Below are 20,878 nucleotides of genomic sequence, written 5' to 3' on the forward strand. Positions count from 1 at the left end.
TTTCTGAAATGATTCCAAGATTTCTATCAGAATCCACACCATTTAAGGGACAATAATTAAATTTCAAAGATATTAGTTGTTTAGCTACAATTTATCGCTTTTTATCTCTGAGAATATTTTATATTTGTTTTTGTTTGTGGTCATAAACAATAACCATAGCCTACTATTAATTATGCATTAAATATATGTTTGAAAAGGTAAAAAACACAATTTATATGGCGGGTAAATATACAGAGCTGTTGTTATAAAAAATAAAGTAGGACCCGATACCTTTTGACCTGGCCCTGTATACCAATTCGATAGATTGATAGATAGATTAGATATCTTATAGCTAAAATACGAGAGGAATCTGAAATTGCAGTATTTTCAAGTCAGCTTTGTATTCTAAAAACTAAAACGGCAATGAAAATTTTGTTAATAACGCCAGTTCCACCAAAAACCGCAACTTTCTATGTATAAAAATAACAGAGTACCCAAAATTGTACATGTTATGTTTGGTAAAATCGCAAACGTTGGTTTTTCCGATTTATATTTAAATTAAAGCAATCTTTTCCAAATAGCAATTTTCCGTCCGTTCGTCATTTAAATAAATATTACGAGAGGTGCCTTTTATATTTCGGGATTTTCTTAAACTAGTTCTGCCATCTGGCGACTAACGTTTTTATAGGGAAGTTTGACATTTTGAGGTTAGGTTTACTCAGTTTGGTTTTGGCGAGAGAGTGTTGTTTGTTGTTTTGTGATAAATTAACGAAATTGTGACGGTTAAAAATAGAACTTAACAGGGAGCAGTTTCGTACAATAATATTTTACAACTTTAGACTAACTCAACAACATTGCATCGATGAACTTAATTCGACTTTTGGAGTTAAAACACCATCTAGAACTACTGTTTATTGCTGGTTTTCGTACTTCAGTCGTGGTCGTAGTTTCCTTAAGGATGAATTTCGTGAAGGTCGTCCAAAATCCGTTGTCCAAGAAAACATTGATGCAGTGCGGAAACTGATTTTACAGGATCGTCATGTGATTTACCATGAGATTCAGGTATCTTTGGGCATTAGTGGGACCAGCATACATACAAATTTGCATGAACATTTGGCGGCTAGAAAAATTTGTTCGGCAACCGGCGAAGACGAATCACTCTCCACGACGACAATGCTAGCTCTCACCGATCCGTGCAAACAAAGAAATTTTTGAGCATTAAAAACGTTGATTTTATGAGCCATCCACCATATAGTCTTGATTTAGCACCTAATGACTTTTTTTATTCCCCTACATTGAGAGTAAATTACGTGGGCAACGATTTTTGACACCAGAAGAAACGATTGATGCGTTTAAAAAGCATGTTTCAGACGTGCCCGACTCGATGTCGGAAAAGTGCTTTGATGATTTGTTTTATCGAATGCAAAAGTATATTGATGATTGGGGTGAATATTTTAAGAAACAATAAAATCGTATTTGTTGTTAGTTTATAGTTTTTTTATTACAAATCCAGAAATATAAGAGGTAAAGTCTGTTCATAGATATAAGAAAGTGACGAATAGCTTTTGAATTATCTAAGGGTGGTCATTACCATACAATGCAACAAGATTATTACCTAAAGTTTCGGAATTTAAATTCATGTAAAATTGTAGTCCGTAATATAAAATGATTTTATACTTACCTGTGTTTAATATTCTTTGGTTTGGTATACTGCTTAGTTTAAGTTTATTAGTAATCATTCTTATTTCGTATGTAATAAAACGGCCACATTGACGAAAATTTCAACATCAACTGTATGGAAAATTGTCAATAATCCCATTTCAGCGAGGAAAAAAAGAAGCGATGCTGACATTTTCTCGAGTGTAGATGAAAGTGATCAAGATATAATACGGCCTAAAATTTACCAATTATATGAGGAGCAAAGCGTGCCTAAATTAGGTATCCAAATTAGGAGGCTTGAAAAAGATGAAAGCAGAACTACCTTAACAATTAACAAGAGGTAAGTTTTAATGGAATCTTTTAGAATTCAGAAATGGCGACTGGAATATCTAGAAAAAATTAGGAATTACAGAGAACAACAAACGCCAATTATTTACTTGGATGAAACCTGGTTCGACACTTATGATACCCCGGAAGGATTGGGCTGACTTAACTGATAAGTGTAAAACAAACGCGCCATCAAAAAGAGGTAAAAGAATAATTATTTTGCATGCTGGCTCTAAAGGTGGTTGGATTCCAAATGGACTTTCTCTGTCTGCGAAAAATATTAAAGATTCTTCTGTGGATTACCATGAAGACACGATTTATTTGAAAGTTGCTTTAAAAACAAACTTGTTCCAAACATTTCTCCTAATAGCATCATTGTAATGGTCAATGCAAGTTATCACAGTAGACAGTTGACTAAAACCCCTTCCTCATGTGACACAAAAGCAACAATCCAAAACTACATGTACAATAACGACATTTATTTTCACGAAGATTATACCAAAAAGCAATTAAATGAGGTTTTACAAAGCTTGAACCTACAAAAGGAAAACGTCTGTGATAATTATTCAAAAAATCTAGGGCATACAGTTTTAAGGCCTTACCACTCTATATTTAATCCCATTGTTAAATAATAAAATAATATAGAACAAATAATAATTAGAACAGGCGACGATAGCGATAGTGATACTGATATATTATGTGAATAATTTTAAGTAATTTAAGTAGGTAATATAAATAATTTGTAATTTTATTTTAGATTTAAAAAAAATACATACATAAATAAATATTGTTTAGTATCTTTCCTAACAAAACCCTAAATAAATAAATTCTAAGCAAAGTACGGACCTGTTCGGCCATATTTCATTCTTACAGTTTGCCCAGGTCTTTCCTTAATTCGTATCGGTTAGTCTATATCTATATATAGTCTATATATAGTCTATAGTCTATCTATCTATATATAATAATATCTATGAACAGACTTTAGTCCTCGTATTATGTTGAAACTTACTACCGACGGCATACGCGACTGGAAACGAATGCTTTGACCCAGCTTTTTGAGAATAGGAAAATCTGAGACCGTTTGGTAAATAATAATTGCTGAGAACGTTTATTTTTTCTGCTGAAGGTTGCATCTGCCGCCTGGATTAAGGGAAGATGAAATAACGAGGTATCCCCTCGTAGTTCAGGTATACGGCGGTCCAGGAAGCCAATTAGTTACCGAACGATGGAGGATCGATTGGAACACGTATCTGGCAGGTTTGTAATTTAAAACGTTTTTTTTTTATTTTATCGCCAGCTCGTTTAACGTCCTAAATGACACTTACGTTTTTATTTGAAGTTAACGTTCCAGTTTCAAAAATAATTACAAAAAAACAAATCAAATTGAAATTGACCCGAAAACCAAGACAAAATATAAGTGAATTGAATTTTAGGGGTGTTTTTCCATACTGAATTAAATGTTAATAATAATTAATATTAAATTTAATAGTTTATTTTCAAAAATACGTCAATAAAAACTTTATGCCTGTGACTGACAACACAGGTCTATAGTGATTTTGATGTATGAAAGCTGTTTGCTTATTTCTATATATTTTTGGGGCCCTTTTTCCGAAAAACGCCATGTTTTTGCTCAAACACTTCATTTTTTTTATAGTGCTCTATAGATTAAAAACATCATTTTATTAATAAACATACCTATGACATGATTTTAAAATGAAGCTTGACTCTGCTAATCGACCAGTTCCTCATGGAGCAGATGTACCGATATCTACCGTCCCAGAAGAACTAGAAAACGCCATATCGTCAGAATCAGAGAAATCTAATCCCGACCCAGATGACTCAGTTTTCACACCATAAAACACCGAATAAAATGATTTAAGGAACTACCGCTAGTGTATTCCAGCAATATTCCTGCCCTAGTTTCAAAAATAAAAGAAGAATGGCGCCCGTTTATTGACTCATACCCATTGCACATTCGGTACATTTAAAAAAAGCGTATGAAAACTAGGAAAATAAACTCTACCAAGAACATCAGTGGATGCTTTGTGGTGGCCATAAAGTGCTGCGCATGTTCCTGAGATAACAGGAGGATTATACAAAATTTCCACGCTCTATTTGTGAGTGGGATAGTCGAGCAAGAGATAGACATTGAACTCAAATCGAATGGCTCTCTAGAACAAGCCTTACACCTGGCTGCAAAAATGAATTAAAAGATAACTTAGCTGACCCCAAAAAAGTTTTACGGCCTCCTCTTCATATCAAACTTGGCTCGATGAAGCAGTTTGTTAAAGCGCTAGACAATAATGGACAGTGTTTCCAATATTAGTTCGAGACATTTCAAGCCAAATCTGATGCCAAGATAAAATAAGGTTTTTTGTTGGGCGACATAAAAGAATATTATGCAAAACGCAATGACCAATGTAACTGATAAGTTTCTTGGGACCTCTAAGTATGAAAAAAATAGTATATATATATATATATATATATATATATATATATATATATATATATATATATATATATATATATATATATATATATATATATATATATATATATATATATATATCGTGCAGAATTTAAATTACAGGAATTACACCATTAAACTGACTATATTGTAAAGTAATTTATCAAATAAAAAAACCTCCAATAATTTTTCCAATAATGTCAAACAAAATATCGAAAATTACCGTGTTTGTGGATTCACTGCATGAAATTAGAAGGAAAGATCATATATTTCCTGACAGAATGACTTAAGACTACTTCTCAGTGCACATTGCAAAATTTTGAAAGTGATCGACGACAAAAAAGTCAACATGTTGTTTTTATTTTCCTTTGCATTCTGCGTCTAGCAAAGTATATCTTGACATCCTGGACTCACTGACACGATAAGTTTTTCTTCACCTTAAACATTTATCACATCAAATCGTTTTAGTCTCCTGTAGTGTATTGGTTTTTTTAGGTTTTACTTGCTTAGCTTCTTTTATTAAATTTCCGGAATTATGCTATTCATTTTTTATGAAAACTCTTTTTATCAGCCATTATAAGGATATTCCAATAATAACAAATTTTAACGATACCACAGACTACAACACCAACAAAAATTTTAGGTTAAGATTTGACAAACAAAATATGGCGACATCCATAATTTGTCAATATTGTCACTATAATAAAAATAATTCGGGCATTTAAAGTAACATATTTCAGATTCGTTTCTCTATACAGGGATCTCGGCACCTATTATACTTACAGCAAATGTTGAATGGGGAAAGCTTTAGAGAAAACTTAGTATATTTGATAGCCAACTTCAGATTTACACTCGGTTAATTGATTTTGAAGAATTCTCCAAAAAACGGCTAAATTGACAGCTGTCAAAATTTACCCCCCCTTGCATAATGTAAAACTAATTTCGATATTAAGAAATTCTGTTCGGGAGCTGTCTCGAAAATTTTAACGTCCTACTGGCACCAGTATCGCAATAATAAAAATTTAATTGATGCTATGTTTTGGGTGGAAAAATGAAAAAAACCATTATTTTCTCGAAAACCGCTGAAGACAGGTATATGAACCTATTATTCAAAAATAATCACAAAGTATTAGCGGATCGGAAAATCCAATAATCCACATAGTGTCCCATTTAAAATTCCATAGTTGATTACCATTTCGAAGAAGCGGCGACAAACCAATGTATCGTACGTTGAATTTATATTGATAACAATTTCATTGGCTGTAACTTTTTTGTTTTTAGAGATATCAAGGTAAACAAAAGAACAAAATGTAGGGTTAGTAGCCAAACTTTTTTCCAAATGACGTATAAAATAAACCACTATCAATTTTCTGGCACATAGGCCTACATCATATGTTTTTAATGGAACACCCTGTATATTATATATGTGTTGAATAGAATATCTTATTCTTATTACAATTTTATAATTTCAAAGTGCGCCACGACAGACTGCAACAACAATATTTAATTACAAATTAAATTAAAATGACAAGACGCACCAAAAAAAAATTCTGTAACTATTCTAAACACTGCTGTATGTGACCACCATTTTCCTGAACACTTTTCTCATACACTCTAATTCTAATAAATGTCTTGCATTTAATAACGTTTCCGGATTATCTCTGATGATTGCCTCTGAAATCCTTTGCCGAAGTTCGACGACATTATTGCAAGGAGTTCTGTGCACGTATTTTTTTATGTGCCCCTAAAAGAAACAATCCATTAAAGTCATCCATAGTTTCGCAGTTCCCTCAACCAACTCCTGGGTTTTTCCATGTTAAGAAAATTTTCAACTTGCACAACATTGTGAGGAGGGACCACTGTCTTGCTGCCATATAATCAGCGCTGATAAATTGAAGGGTAAACCTTCTATATATTGCTCTATTTGGTGCTCTAACAGTTGCAAATAATGATTTCCAGTTAAATTTTGATCTATAAATATCGGACGCAAAATATACCCATCTATGGCACCACACCATACATTAACTGATTGGTACCCCCGAACTTTTATCAGTCCATAAAATATAAAGCGTGTTACGTCATTGTAATATGGAATAAAATATTCTATTAAAGACATATTTAATATACAGGGTGTTCCACTTAAAAAACATTTGATGTAGGATTACATGTCTGAAAATTGATACTGTTTTGTTGGCTACTAACCCTACATTTTGCTTTTTTGTTTACCTTGATATCTCTGAAAACAATTAAAATGTAATCATGACAAATTGAACGCACGGTACAGTTCGCAGTAAACGGTTGAGGTACCATCAACCTTGAAACACCCCGTATATTCATTAAAAATCGCTATAACATAATTGTGGTGTATTCTAATAATAATGAAGTAGAAAAACGAACGTGAATAAAAGATCTCCGAAGCAAACAGCATTCCCCGAGGACGTTAATCTTACCCGGCGGATCTAAAAAACATCAATCGACAGGCACTTACTTCTATTAATTTTCGCTTGTTGTGTGACAAATTTCAGGGAACAGGGACATAATTATTGCCCAGATCGACGGACGTGGTTCGGGCGGGCAAGGTCATCAATTACTTCACAAAGTCTATTACAAGCTGGGATCGGTAGAGGTGGCGGACCAACTCGAAGTTACCGAGTAAGTTTGATCCCGGTCCGGTTGATTACTGAATTTGAACAGATCGGAACTGCGTTCGCTTTCAGATACTTGAGGGACACGCAGCATTTTATCGACAGGAGACGCGTAGCAGTGTGGGGATGGAGCTACGGCGGCTTCGTAGCTGCGTTAGCGCTTGCCAGTCCGAAAAGCGTTTTCCAATGTGCCATCGCAGTGGCGCCCGTGACAAATTGGAGACTGTACGGTAAGGGTATTATTTTGCATTGTTTTAGGACTAACCACAGAGGACGCGTAATTCTCTCGTAGAATTACCTTACTATACTTACTACTACTTACGAAACTATGAATGGTTTCTACGATAACCATGTAAGGTGGGAGAAAATAATTCCCGAGAGGAACAATGAATTTTCGACATACGAGAACTATTAAAAATAAGGTTACTGTAGTACTACTTACAAATCTTCTAGATTCCTCCTGCGTCCGTTGGTGTTGAATCGAACTTTGTAACGTTTCACCAATCATCCTGTTGGTTTTTTCAGAGATTAACTAAAACTGACTCGCATTCTGCTCTGCATCTACTCAAATATTATACTATATTGGTAAGATTCACAAATCAAGATTCTCCAGCAAACTATCTAGCCTCTATGTTGAAACCCTTTACAGGTAAAACTGATAATTTCATAAGCAATTCCTTTCACTTCGTCGTACAAATCAACACCATTGCATTAAATGAAAGGGATTGTCTGGTTAGTTTCGACGTAGGACTTACTAAGCTTACTAATCAAACTGGAATTTCTTCGATTTCTCTCAAGTATCTTGTCCCCCACTCCGAAATTCTTCTTGATTCCATCAAAAGTTGTCTCTCATTGATGGTTTTGCATTAAAAACCAATTCTTCGTACGAACGCACGCAAAATATTTCCAAACTACCTGCTACTATAAATACCGAAAAATGACAATAAAACCTTGATTAATGTTGTTGTGAGAATTTAAGTTTAATAATGGAGAGGTATTTAAATATAATTGATCCTTAAGCAATACATTTGAATGTCTCATTTTGTTAATCTCCATTGCTTCCAATAAATTTAATTTTCTACTTTTTGTGGCTGGATGTAAAATATCAAAATGATCGTCAAAAATATGTCTTTAAGTGTGTAGCAAGATTAGAATCTAGACTATTGTTTTTAAACGCTCTTTTATGTTCGTTAATGCGTTTCTTGAAGGATCTACTTGTTTGTTCAATATAAATTTTAGGATAAGATCCACGTGCAGATAAAGGGAAAACAGTCATAGCTATCGATCTCCCCGAATATTTTCTAAAAACCAATTATTTTCTTAAACCAGAACTTTTCCAATGTATCAAACACGATCCTACCGAGTTATATCAAAGACAAGTCAAGGAAGTATTCACTAACTCCACACTATTTAGTGACATAGACAAGTATTTTTTAAGAATTTTGAATCCACAACCGCCGAAATTATAATCTTTAGTTAAATTGCATAAACAAGATATGCCCATTAAACCAGTCGAGTCTTATGTAACAGCTCCAGCAGTCAAACGCTTAACAAAATTAGTAAATATTTTAAAGTTCCATACAGATTTTAAACCAAAATTTGCAATAAAAAAATCTTTTGAATTAATCAATAAAATTAAAGATATCAAAATCCCTTCCAGCGCAACACTATTGCCTTTTGATTTAGTGGATTTAACTCTCACTCGGAAACAGGTTAAACCATTGGTGGAACAAGATTTGTTAGATTGCTTAATAGTATCTTCAGACCAAAATTCAATGGACCGATTTACATTTCTAACGAAGGTTTGATTATGGGAAACCCACTTAGTCGTCTGTTAGCCGAGATTTTTATAGATAATTTGTAAAATATCATACTAGAACAGCCTTTAAGTAAAAGTTTTCTATGGAGTTATAGATACGTGGATGATGTCTTTGCTTGTTTTTTTGGAACGGACAGACAATTAAATTCTTTTTTAAATTACATTAACTCATTACATAATCGTATAAAATTCACTATCGAGATTGAACAGGATAACTCTATTAATTTTTCAGACATAACTATTACGAAAACACAAAACAAATTAGATTTTTCCATTTACCACACTTACACGGTCATACATAACAGCTCAAATCACCCTTATACACACAAAATGGCTGCATTTCACTCATTTATACACAGACTTCTTAATACGCCACTCTCAACAGAAAATTACAACAAAGAACTTAATATCATTAAACAAATGGCACTGAACAACAGCTACAATGCTTCCATTATCGCTAAAACTAGAAATAAAAAACAAATCTAGACAATAGTAAATTCTATTTATCCGAGACCTAATACAGAACACGAACAATTTAAAACAATTACATACATAGGAAAACCCAGTGAAAAAGTTTCAAAACATTTGTGATTTAAAAATAGCTTTCAGAACTAACAACACAATAGGAAAATTTTTAAAAAACAATAAAACGAAATGTTATAAATCTCAAAAACCAGGTGTTTGCAGGTTGAAATGCGGATCTTGTCCTACAATTTATATTGGACAAACAGGTAGATCCTTAAATTGGAAATCAGTTCAAGCTTTCTAATGTGTTTTTAACACAGAAGATCATAGATCATAGCACACCAATATGAATTAATATAACAGTTTAATCAAAGAAAGTTTCCAAACTCTTAGATACAACAGTCCGCACAGCACAGTTCTTGCCGGCTAACATCTTAAATACGGCCCTGGCTTGTGGTACACGTGCTGAAAAGAATGATCCCTTCCGTTTTACAACAGGCGGGTCTTAAACTCATTTCGAACTAACTACCAAAAAGGTTGTAGGAACGGTATATCATTCGGCGAACTTTAACAGCTCAAATTACCTAAAAAATGACTGCAAATGTCATTATCATTACCTTGCCACGAAATCTCCTTCCGCAACTTTCGAGATTCATTTCTAACCCGTACTACTCATCAAATCTAATTATTGCCGTTCCATGTATCTAGATTCGGCTTACACGGAACGGTACATGGGTTTACCGAACGTGACCGACAATTACAAGGGCTACGAGGAAGCGGACGTTAGCAAAAAAGCGGATCAGCTCAAGGACAAGATGTTCTATTTAATCCACGGCTCTGCAGACGATAACGTGCATCTGCAGCAAACGATGGCCCTCGTTAAAGCGTTGTCTGAGGCAGACACTCTGTTCAGACAGCAGGTGAGTATTATATCCCGAACGGATTCAACTGGTTTAGGCGTCTGATGGATGAAACTTGAACGACTAATGATCGCAGGTAGTCTTAACGGCTGCCGCTGCAATAATTTAATCCTTCCGTTGAAACATTTAATGGAAATTAATGTATTAAGTCCGATTAAATGAAATAATATATAAAAATAACTACAACAATTTCCCAAAAAAAAGGAACTCCTCAAATAAGCACTAGGAATAATAATAATTATTATTTTTATAAAGCACTTTATTGTTTGTAGTATGGCAGTGCCGGTTCTAAGACCCTTTTGAATGGCACGTGAATGTTCGGGTGTGTTCGTTCCTCATTTCGGACTTCGTTGTTTCGCCAGTTCTTGTTACTTTCGAAAATCGATGAAATCGAATTTTTCGAAAGTATGTGCTCTCGTATAAAAATTTTATATATCGCTAACGGTAAGCCCTACGCGTTCGCCGTTGGTACAGAAATGATCATCCTCTGTTTGTCTGTTCTCCGTTCTCCGTTCTCGTCTTTTGGTTTTTGCCAAATAACTTTCGAACCGTTGCAGCCACAAAATTGAGATTTGCCTCCTTTTTAATCCTCCACGAGGCACATAACCTTGTAAGAAATGGCCCTGATCCGACGCCGGTATCTATCTTTTTTTCGCGATTTTCCACTGTTGTATGGACCTTGATATGAAACACGATAAGTGTCCGAAATTTGAAGCAATCGACTTCATATTTGGCACATATATGCAGCTTTGTCCCATGACAGAACCTATTGAAAATGGGGGGGTCCGGGGGATCGGGAATGGTCAATGGTCAATAAAAAACACTATTTTTCAAAAACTGTTTACGAGACCAAAAAAATTCTTGAACCAGAAGAAGCAGAAGATACAGCTCTATATACTTTTATTCGTGACAATTTTTCAAAGATATACAAGGTGCGCCGGAAATTCAAACAAACTGAAAAATGGGTCCCTCTATCATTGAAAATTGGTTATAACTGAAAGACTATGATTCAGATCTCACTTTCTTTTATATTATGATATAGCCCGCATAGATGGCAAATACTTTTGTATTTAAGGTTTTCACCTACTGTACAGAGTGTTCCCGATATTCCGTGCTAAATGAGAAATGTGTTAGGTGTCCTAAATTTGCAGATATCAACTTCAAATTTAGCAGAGAAGTAAAAGTCCGGGTCCACATTTAAACAGCAGAAATTGGGCACAATCAAATATTACGAAGTATTTTTTAAATATATTAGAATTTTTTTTTTTGGACATTTTAGCTTCCAGAAAAATATGTTTTTCTCCATAATCGTTCATCCGATGGGCAAAATTCTTTAACCGGCAGACACAGAAGATCCAGTGCAAAAATGCTTATTTCAGGCATTTTTTCAGGCAGGGTTTTCAAATTATAGGCAAAAAGGTAAAAGACCTATAAAATTGTTTTTTTGCGGAGTTAATTATTAGCCGCAAATCGAAAAGCGTAAAATATATGGCAAATTGGTTCAAACGGTGTCATAGGCCGCATCAAGACCTACAATTTTTGTATTTGCAATTTTCGTCTATCAGATACGCTGTTCGGGATGTTTGAAAAAATCCATATTGAAATCTTTATTTCGGGCACTGTCAAGACGCGATGACGTCATTGATTATTGCGACGCACTGCATGGTTTCAGAAAAAACTTATTTTCTCGAAAACCATTTACTATTTTCAAAAAATGCTTGAAGCAGGAAGCGTGGAAAATCCAGGACTATAACATCTACTTCAAACAATGATTGTATCATATCCAGGGTATGTCGTTTATGGGCAAAAAAACTAAAATATCCTAAAAATTTCGGTGGGATAATTTGATTTGAACAGTATCGTAAAACGTGTCGTGAGAGAGTTTCAGATTTCGTCAATTATACGGGGCGCGAGATATTTGAAAAAAATATCATTCGACAACGCTATTAGATGTGCAAATTTTGATATTTACCGATGTTTGCTGTAACTTTGAAGTTCGACGAAATGTGAAGGACAATGCACAATTAAATTACATCCATTTTGCGAAGGTTCCATAGTGTTCTGCAGGAGCACGACAGAAAAACAATGAGTCCCTTTACCATACGAAATCTCGAAGTTCTTTCTTTTTATAATAAAAAGCTCCTTTGCGCTAGGCGCTACGAACTTGCCCCGCCCAGTGACGATTTTTCGAAAGCAATTTTATTATTACTCCATCAAACTGAACAATGATCAAACCGTGATTTATTCAATTGTGAAACCTGCGAATACAAACTAAAAGACGAAGAATTATATTCTACCTGTAATATAATTATTTCAACCTTATATAACGAACCCATTGTATATTAAGCTACATTAGTTAAGGTAAAATATGGTACAACATAATAAACAACGGTAATATAGTTGGTCATTCATATACAATGATAAAACGTGGGAAAATGCAGTAATTCAGTTTTATTAGAAGATATAATAGAAGTATAAAAGGCGATATTTATATTAGATTAGAAAATATCTCTTGTTCCCACGCATAGAGCTAGAATTTCATAATTGCAGTGCCCAGTGGGGTTCCTACAGCTTCTGCCGCATCGCACATTTCGACCGCCATTTATCTTTATTCCTCCATTTTCTCTGTACGTGCCCATACCACATAAGTTGTCTAGTTTCTATTCGGTCAGTGCTGGTATGTATTCTCCCTGTTCTTCTTCGTATTTCTTCATTCCTGACGTGTTCTGCTCCCGACACTTGGCATGCTCTTCTCAAGAAATCCAGTTCTACTGTGTCGATAACTTTCTTGTCGTTCTTCGTCATTTGCCAGCATTTTGCGCCGTATGATAAGATGGGTTCCACCACTGCTTCATATATTCTAATTTTCGTACATGGTTTAATATCGTCGGACCACAAGAACGAATTAAGCGCTTGAGTTGCTTTTCTTCCCTGCTGAGATCTGTTTTGAATGTCTGTTTTTGAACTACCTTGCTTAGTGCTTATAATTTGTAGCTCTTTTTATTTTTCTAATATATAGTTTCTAATATATAGTTCATCTTCGTGTTTTCCCCCTACTTTCATATATTCAGTCTTCTGCATATTAATATTCAATCCCCAATTCTCATGTGTTCTTTCAGTTTTCTGAGTATGTAACCTGCGTCGTCTTCATCACAAGCTATAATCACTTGATCGTCTGCAAAAAAGAGGCTCGTCAAATATTTTTCATCTAAATCTACCCCCATATTTGCAATTTTGCCCTCCACTCTCCTAGGGCTTCCTGAATACATATTTTGAATAGAGTAGGGGACATGCTACAGCCCTGTTTTAATCCTTTGTTCACTGAAAAACGGTTCGATCCATGTACTCCCATCTTGATTACACCCGTCGCATCTTTATATACGTTCCAGATGGCTCTCACATATACATTGTTGAGTCCGGTTGTCATTAATACTTCAAACATTATCTTCAAGGGTACCGTGTCGTATGCTTTTTCAAAATCTATAAATACTAAATGGGTAGTTAAGTTGTGGGCTCTACGTTTTTTCATTGCTTGTCGCACGACAAATATATTATCTATACAGGACCTCCCCGTTCGTAAACCGCTTTATTCTTCGTTTTCTCGGAAGTTGTCTTCTATTCTTCTTTTAAGTATTCGACCGTACAACCTCCCCACAGCTATTAACCGTTATGCCTCTGTAATTATGACACTTTTTATCTCCTATATAGGACTAATATATCCTAAATCCCAGTCCTCGGGTATTAGATATCCGTGTATACATTTATTGGGCATGTCTCCGGGAACAGCGGCTTTTTTATTTTTCGATTACTAAAATTAGCTTACATAAATAAATAAATATTGCTTAGTATCTTTCCTAACAGAACCCCAAATAATTAAATTCTAAAGTACGGACCTGTTAGGCCATATTTCATTCTCAGAGCTTGCCCGGGTCTTTCCTTAATTCGTATCAGTTAGTCACTTTCTTATATCTATAAACAGACTTTAACAGGTTCTCCCTCAATGCTTATTTCGTTAGGGGATCTTGTAGCATATTCACCCCTTTTTTCAGTCAGGAGTTCTTCATAGTATTCTTTCCATTTGTTAATTGACATAAATCGCAATTTGTTGGTCTGTTTTTCTGTGGTTTTTATTTTTTCCACTATTCATTTTCTGCCTCCCAAGTAAATATTTATCTCTTGACATTTCTTGTCCCACATCTGTCGTTATTTTAATTTATATTTATTTCGCTCGCTGGCGTACCATTAAATGCATTGAGAGCCAACCGATATTCTAGCGCAATTTTGAACGAACGATGCGCATCATCAAACAAAATCTATGCCGAGATAAAAATGCTTATATGGAACGTATAGGTACTTCGTACTTAATGATCTGAATTTATGAACAAATTCGACTTCGCCTCTCCACTTTCCTTTGTCGTCGCAATCATGTTCGTGGAATATTTTAAAGGGGAAACCACCGATAATGCCACCTAAAATCAGGATTTTACTTGGAAAGCTTCTCGTTCGTCTCCGAGTTTTTCGGCTCATGCAATGCCGGAGAAAGCTTTAGGTTTGATGCGAAACGAAAGCTCCGAAGGGAATGGAAGCGATTTTTGTGTTAATTATGTAGAGTGAACGGTTAAATATGGAACCATTTCATTTCAAAATCAGGTATTGGATTTTGAGGAAAATGATAACACAACTCTTACATATCAAGAAAACGAAACAACAATATTGCCATAGTCATTTGAATATAAAACTTTATTTATGGAGATTCGCAAACAAGAATTTTTTCAATGTGCATTTGAATTTACAAATACAGTAATGTTCGGATATAACGAACCAGAAAAATGTTCTGAATCTGGTTCATTATATCCGAGGTTATAAACGGTATACGAGGTGTGTTCAAAAAATAAGGTGAGTTTTAAGTTTTATCAAAATTAATGTTGTCCCATTGAAAGTAATCCCACCCTCCAGATATAATATACTTGTACTAACGTCTTTTCCAATCCTCGAGGTAGTTCTGGTAAGCACTTCCTGGTATGACCTTCCTTTCATGGGTTTCTCGAGTTTTGGAAACAGGAAAAAGTCGCAGCAGCCATATCCGGTGAATATGATGGCTGAAGGATGATTGTGATTTTATTTTTGGCGAAAAAGCTAGTCACAAGCAAAGATAAGTGAGTAGGTGCGTTATTGGTATGCAAAACCCAGGAATTCTTTTCCCACATTTCCGGACGTTTTCTTGGTTTTGGTTCTTGCAAACGGCGAATAACTTCAAGGTAACACTCCGTACGCCCTTGTGGTACAGTTCTTCCATTGGGACGACCGACCTTTGGTTTCGACGTCATAACCATATACCCATGATTCGTCACCTTCGTGACCTTCATGATCATCACTGACGTAGTTTAACAGCTCCTGTGCGATGTTCCTTCGATGATCCTTTCAAAATTAAGCAGTTTCGTAGGAAATTTTGCTCATACACGTTTCATGCCGAAAACTTAAAAAAAAACTGACATGAGCCAATAGGGGTGCCGACGTCTTCAGTTATTTCTCTAATAATGATCCGAACCTCCAGACCGAGGTTCGCCATCGACTTCTTCTCGGCCATCTTGGAATAACTTGTACCACTTATAAAAATTTTTTTTTTGCTCATATAGATTTACCATATGCTGTTGTCAACATTTCAACTGTTTTACAGCACTATATTCTTTTTTTTACACAAAATGTTATGCAAATTTCACAGCAGAAAATCTCCGATGAAATCGAATTGTTCGAAAGTATACGCACTGGGCAACGAAACCTATATCTCGGCAACGGAGCGTCGCCGTTGGTACCGATAAAATCAGCGTCGAAAAATAAACGTTTTACTTTTTTTTGTCTGTTCTCCGTTCTCTATTCTGTATTCTGTGTTCTCTGTTCTCAGTTTTCTGTCGACGGTCCATAAAAACGTGAATAACTTCCGAAAGATTTGAGTGAGAGAGCTGAAATTTCGTGTCTTTTAAAATGACCACGAGACATATAAGCCCATAGGAAATGACTGCGAATGGAAATTAGCATCCGTCTTTTTTTTGCGATTTTCGTACATTGCTATGAAACACGATGAGTGTCCGAGATTTACAGCTATCGATTTCAAAATTGGAACAAATATAGAGTTTAATCTCCTAACTGAACCTATTGAAATTGAGGTGGCTGCGGGGTCGGGAAGTATTTTTAAACATTTAAAAATCGAATTTGCAGGGTATCGAGAAAAAAATCATTTCTCAAAAACGCTATGCACGATCGAAAAAATTCTTGAAGCAGAAGACGCACGAGATCCTAGCCAAAATCATTTATTCTTGATGATTTTGTAAAAAGTACACGGTGCGCCAGAAAACTGCAAAAAACTTAAAATTGTGTTCCCCTTATAAGGATAATTGACCATAACTAGAAGGCTATGTTTCAACTGCCATTTTCTTTCACTAGACCATATAGCCCCTATTGACTGCTAAATATTTTGTATTTTAGGTTTTCACATATTGTACAAGGTGTTTGGCATATTCTGTACCATATTCAAAAAAGTAATAAATTTGTCAAATGTGTAACTATCGACTTCAAATTTAGCAGAGAAGTGAAAGCCCATACCCACATATAAGCCATAGAAACTGGGAGCAATCAAGATTTGCCTAGTTTTTTTTTAATTTTTGAAATTTTGGTTTTTGTTATTTTTTCTTGCAGAAAAAATTATTTTTTTTGAAAACTAATAACTTGATCGGCAAAATTATTATACTAGGAGACGCAGATTAAGTACAGGGTTTTTTCAATTCAAAAAACATCTAAAAGACGCTGAAAATTGTTCTTTTTCAGAGAAAATTATTAGCCGTAAATCAAAATTCCCAAAAAATATGGCCAATTGGTTTCGATGATATTGTACAATGCGTCAAGATCTTCAATTTTTGTATTTACGGTTTTTGTCACATACACTGTAAGACATATTTAAAAAAAGTGAAAATCACCATTTCTTGCCCTCAATCTAGACGCGATGACGTCATTTACTACAAGTATTTTTTTCGAAAAATCTAAAAGTTCTTAAAAATTTCCGTTTTTGTGGTGATAAATGAAAACCCGTTAAAGATGGGACAATTTTATTTCAACAGCATAGTAAACTGTGTCGAGAGAGAGTTTCAGGTTTCATTTATCATACAGGGTTCGCGAAATATTTGAAAAAATATCATTGGACGTCGCTATTATTTGTAAAAAATTTAATATTTACCAAACTTTGCTGTAACTTTGAAGTTCGTCGAGATGTAAAGGAGTGTATGTAAAGTTCCATAGTGAAGAAAAGCAATGCTTCCCTCTAGGGCACAAAGCTTTAAAAATCCAAAGCTGCCTAGTGACTTTGTTGTAGACTGCGTAGCCCATAGTACGGAGCAGACGATTCGCACTGCTACGATTTTTTTAAATCAATCTTGTTACAATATCACTGTCGTAACGTATTCGCTAAAACTTAAGTCACTAAATCTGGTTTTAACGTGTTCTTCCATTAATTTCACATTTTCAGTGTGGCTGAATTTTGGTTCTAGTTGATGTTTTTCCGACCACTGGTTAAGTGGTGAATCGGCACCTGAGTCATATTCAGGTTCCATTCTTAAAAATCTTTCACGCTTAAAGCAATTGGCAAGGGTTTCTCTAGTAACCCATTTCCAAGCCAAATGAATGTAGTTTACGACATCCCCGAGGTCTATAGAAAAGGCTTAATTTTTGTCAATTGTCTCCAACATCTTCATAAAAAAAAATGTTTCCTATAGTGACATTTGAGGGAATGTATTACTTCCTGATCCATTGGCTGAAGTTTAGAACTTGTGGCATAACCACTAATTTGGTTGGTTCTAATTCCGCATGGGGGTGTGCTATATAATTGTAACATTTTCCTCTTCTTCGATTTCAGTTATTCATCTTATTCACATAACTCAGCTGATGATCTCTGATCTCATCCAAGCTTTACTGTTTGCTGAATACTTTATGTGTAAAATTTCCTGTCATCAACAATTTTCTTTTTTCTGTTGGAGATATGTTTGTCGCCACTAGAACTGTAAACCTTTCTTTCGACAATTTGCCTGTGGCATAATGTTTCCCAACAAATTTCAATGTTATATTGGGTATCATTTTATAAAATAATTATAATTTTGTCGGAGAGTAGGCCATACACGGAATGCATACCCACTCCGGCAGACTCTAGTGCAATTTTTCCGCTACTGATGTTGTTTGTACATTCTTCTATTCAACTTTTAGAACAGTTAAATTCAGGGTTTTCAATATTGCCTCCTTGTAAAACACTGTTACTTATAGAAACGTTTTCTTCCGGGTTCTGAGTAAACCACTTAAAATGTCCTTTTGATGCTTACATTTTCTTAATTTCTTACAATTAACATTTGTTTTGTCTATGGCCAATAAAGTATGAAGTTCCTTTTTCCATATACTTGCGCCGGTAGATTTTTCAAGGTTTCAAAGAACAGAAGACTCTTTGCTTAATATCCATGATTCAGAAGTTTTTCTTAGCGCAAAAAATTTAGAAAGAGGCATGTACGACCTAGTTAGTTTAGTTAATCAACTTCTTGTAATTATTAATAATTCTTTTCTGACCGAATTTATTTGTAAAAAAAACTAAAAATCTTTTTCATTTGACTCTCTTTAATTTTATCTAATATCTTATAATGCCTTACCTAATGAATTCAAAGTTTATAATATACATCATACCGAAATGATGATCATGTTTAGAATTGCAAAGATGTAAACGAACCAATTTTTATATTTTATATACAGCTACAAGAAGTAGAAAATTAAATTTATTGGAAGCCATGGAGATTAACAAAATGAGACAATCAAATGTATTGCTTAACGATCAATTAGACTTAAATACCTCTCCATTATTAAACTTTCGTGAAAACCTGAACTTTTAGTTCGTATTTATTTTCAAAAATATTCAAAAAAATATATTCAAAATATATATTCAAAAAATATATTCAAATCAGCTTGCCAGATAGGATCAACAGGATGGTGCTCCGCCTTATTTTGCTCGCTAAGTGCGCTCGAAAAGTGATTGGACAGTGGATTGGTAGAAGGGGATCGGTTGAATGATCTGCACGATCTCCAGATATTACTCTACTCAATTTTTTTCCCTTGAGGATTTTTAAAATCAAGAATTCATATGAAAAATCCACAAATTTTAGATGATCTAAACTTTTTATTTAAAGTAATGGCGTTGTATCTAATGTTTAACTCAGACAAAGTTATGACGATCGTGTGCGAGCATTTTTCTTAAAATCCAATACCTGTTCATTAAATGAATTTGTTCCATATGTTAGCCGCTCACTCTACGGGGGTCACTTGAAAAGTTTCCCACCTCCGAAGATGGCGGCACTGGTTACTAAAAGCTAGTGATCGTAGTTGTGCTCCTCTTGATAGATCCTTACCAAAGTTTCAGCCATTTTGCAAGTTTTTAGTTGGGAGTCGTTTGAGTGAGTCGACATGAGTGTTTTCGTGGAAAATAATATTGCTAAAGCTCATCAAATGGTGTTAAACGATCATCAATTTAAAGCGAGGGAGATAGCAGAGTAGACGTAGACCAAAACGCGAGTAGAAGTAAAAGTAGCGGCAGTAGATGAAACTTGGATACACCATTATATTCCTCAGCCAAAAAGACAATCAAAACAGTGGACTACGGATGAGGAACTTTCTCCGAAACAAGCAACAACTTTTTTTTCTGCTGTGAACATGTTGTTAGTGAACTGTTTGTTAGGACAGCCACGGAGTCATCTTAATCAATCACCTTCGAAAAGGAAAAACCATTACAGAAGAAAACTACGCACAAGCTGAGGATAGAAATTGCAGAAATTGCAGATGAGTCTTTAGCGGTTGCCATTACGGTTTCGACTTATTTTTGTTCACTCATCTAAAAACTGCGCTTGGAGGACAATGGTTTTCGTCAAATGAGGACGCAATAACCTTCGTGAACAACTAATTTGCTGAGAAAAACTCTGGGTACTATTTGGACGGGTTAGAGATGGAAGCATCGCTGGGGGAAGTTTATAAACCTACAAAGAGACTATGTAGAAAAATTAAAAAAAAACTGTCTTGTATCATTTTTAGGTCGGAAACTTTTCAAGTCGTATATGCCCCAATTCTCACGATTTTTTTGAACATTTTCCAGCGACAAAATACAAAACTTCTCTGAAAGTTCTCTGGAACCAAAGAATACTGACTGTAGATTTAATACAGTGTAAATATAAATAGGCGTCAGCAAATTCCGAACACCAACAACCTCAAAAATATTGTTAGTCCCCAATCAACGCTTACACTTTTAAGATCCACTAACGGATAAAATCTCTGCAGTGTCGGAAAACGCGAAATGAATTTTATCGAAACCTGTAGCGGACTTATTATTTGCTACCGCCAACTTTTCCGCGCGAGAAGATTAACTCCCATATTTACCACTTCGAATTAAAGTTATACGGCAAACTTTTCCAGTTTTCTTTTCAATAAATACGACAGTTAGCGAGACGGTAGAGACCGCGCCCGAGAAAAACTTTATTTCGCAAAAAAAAAAATTTACAGCAGTCGGAAGATAATTTAGTAATCAGGA

At 34.8% G+C, this 20,878-nt stretch overlaps 1 protein-coding gene across 5 annotated transcripts in view; it reads left to right on the forward strand.

The window, feature by feature from the left end:
• LOC132696523 (inactive dipeptidyl peptidase 10) overlaps window positions 1-20,878 on the forward strand; it is a 227,673-nt gene that overhangs the window by 195,440 nt on the left and 11,355 nt on the right. For 4 of the 5 annotated variants that reach the window (XM_060661422.1, XM_060661395.1, XM_060661404.1 and 1 more), the window contains exons 13-16: window positions 3,092-3,222; window positions 6,958-7,084; window positions 7,150-7,307; window positions 10,070-10,281. In XM_060661422.1, coding sequence (XP_060517405.1) covers window positions 3,092-3,222; window positions 6,958-7,084; window positions 7,150-7,307; window positions 10,070-10,281 — 628 coding nt within the window. Of the gene's footprint in view, window positions 1-3,091; window positions 3,223-6,957; window positions 7,085-7,126; window positions 7,308-10,069; window positions 10,282-20,878 lie in introns of those variants that run through there. The other variant, XM_060661430.1, reaches the window with a different exon arrangement.

This window comes from Cylas formicarius, unplaced genomic scaffold (genome assembly GCF_029955315.1).
Source record: "Cylas formicarius isolate icCylForm1 unplaced genomic scaffold, icCylForm1.1 PGA_scaffold_10__41_contigs__length_53128322, whole genome shotgun sequence".
NCBI classification, from domain to species: Eukaryota; Metazoa; Arthropoda; class Insecta; order Coleoptera; family Brentidae; genus Cylas; species Cylas formicarius.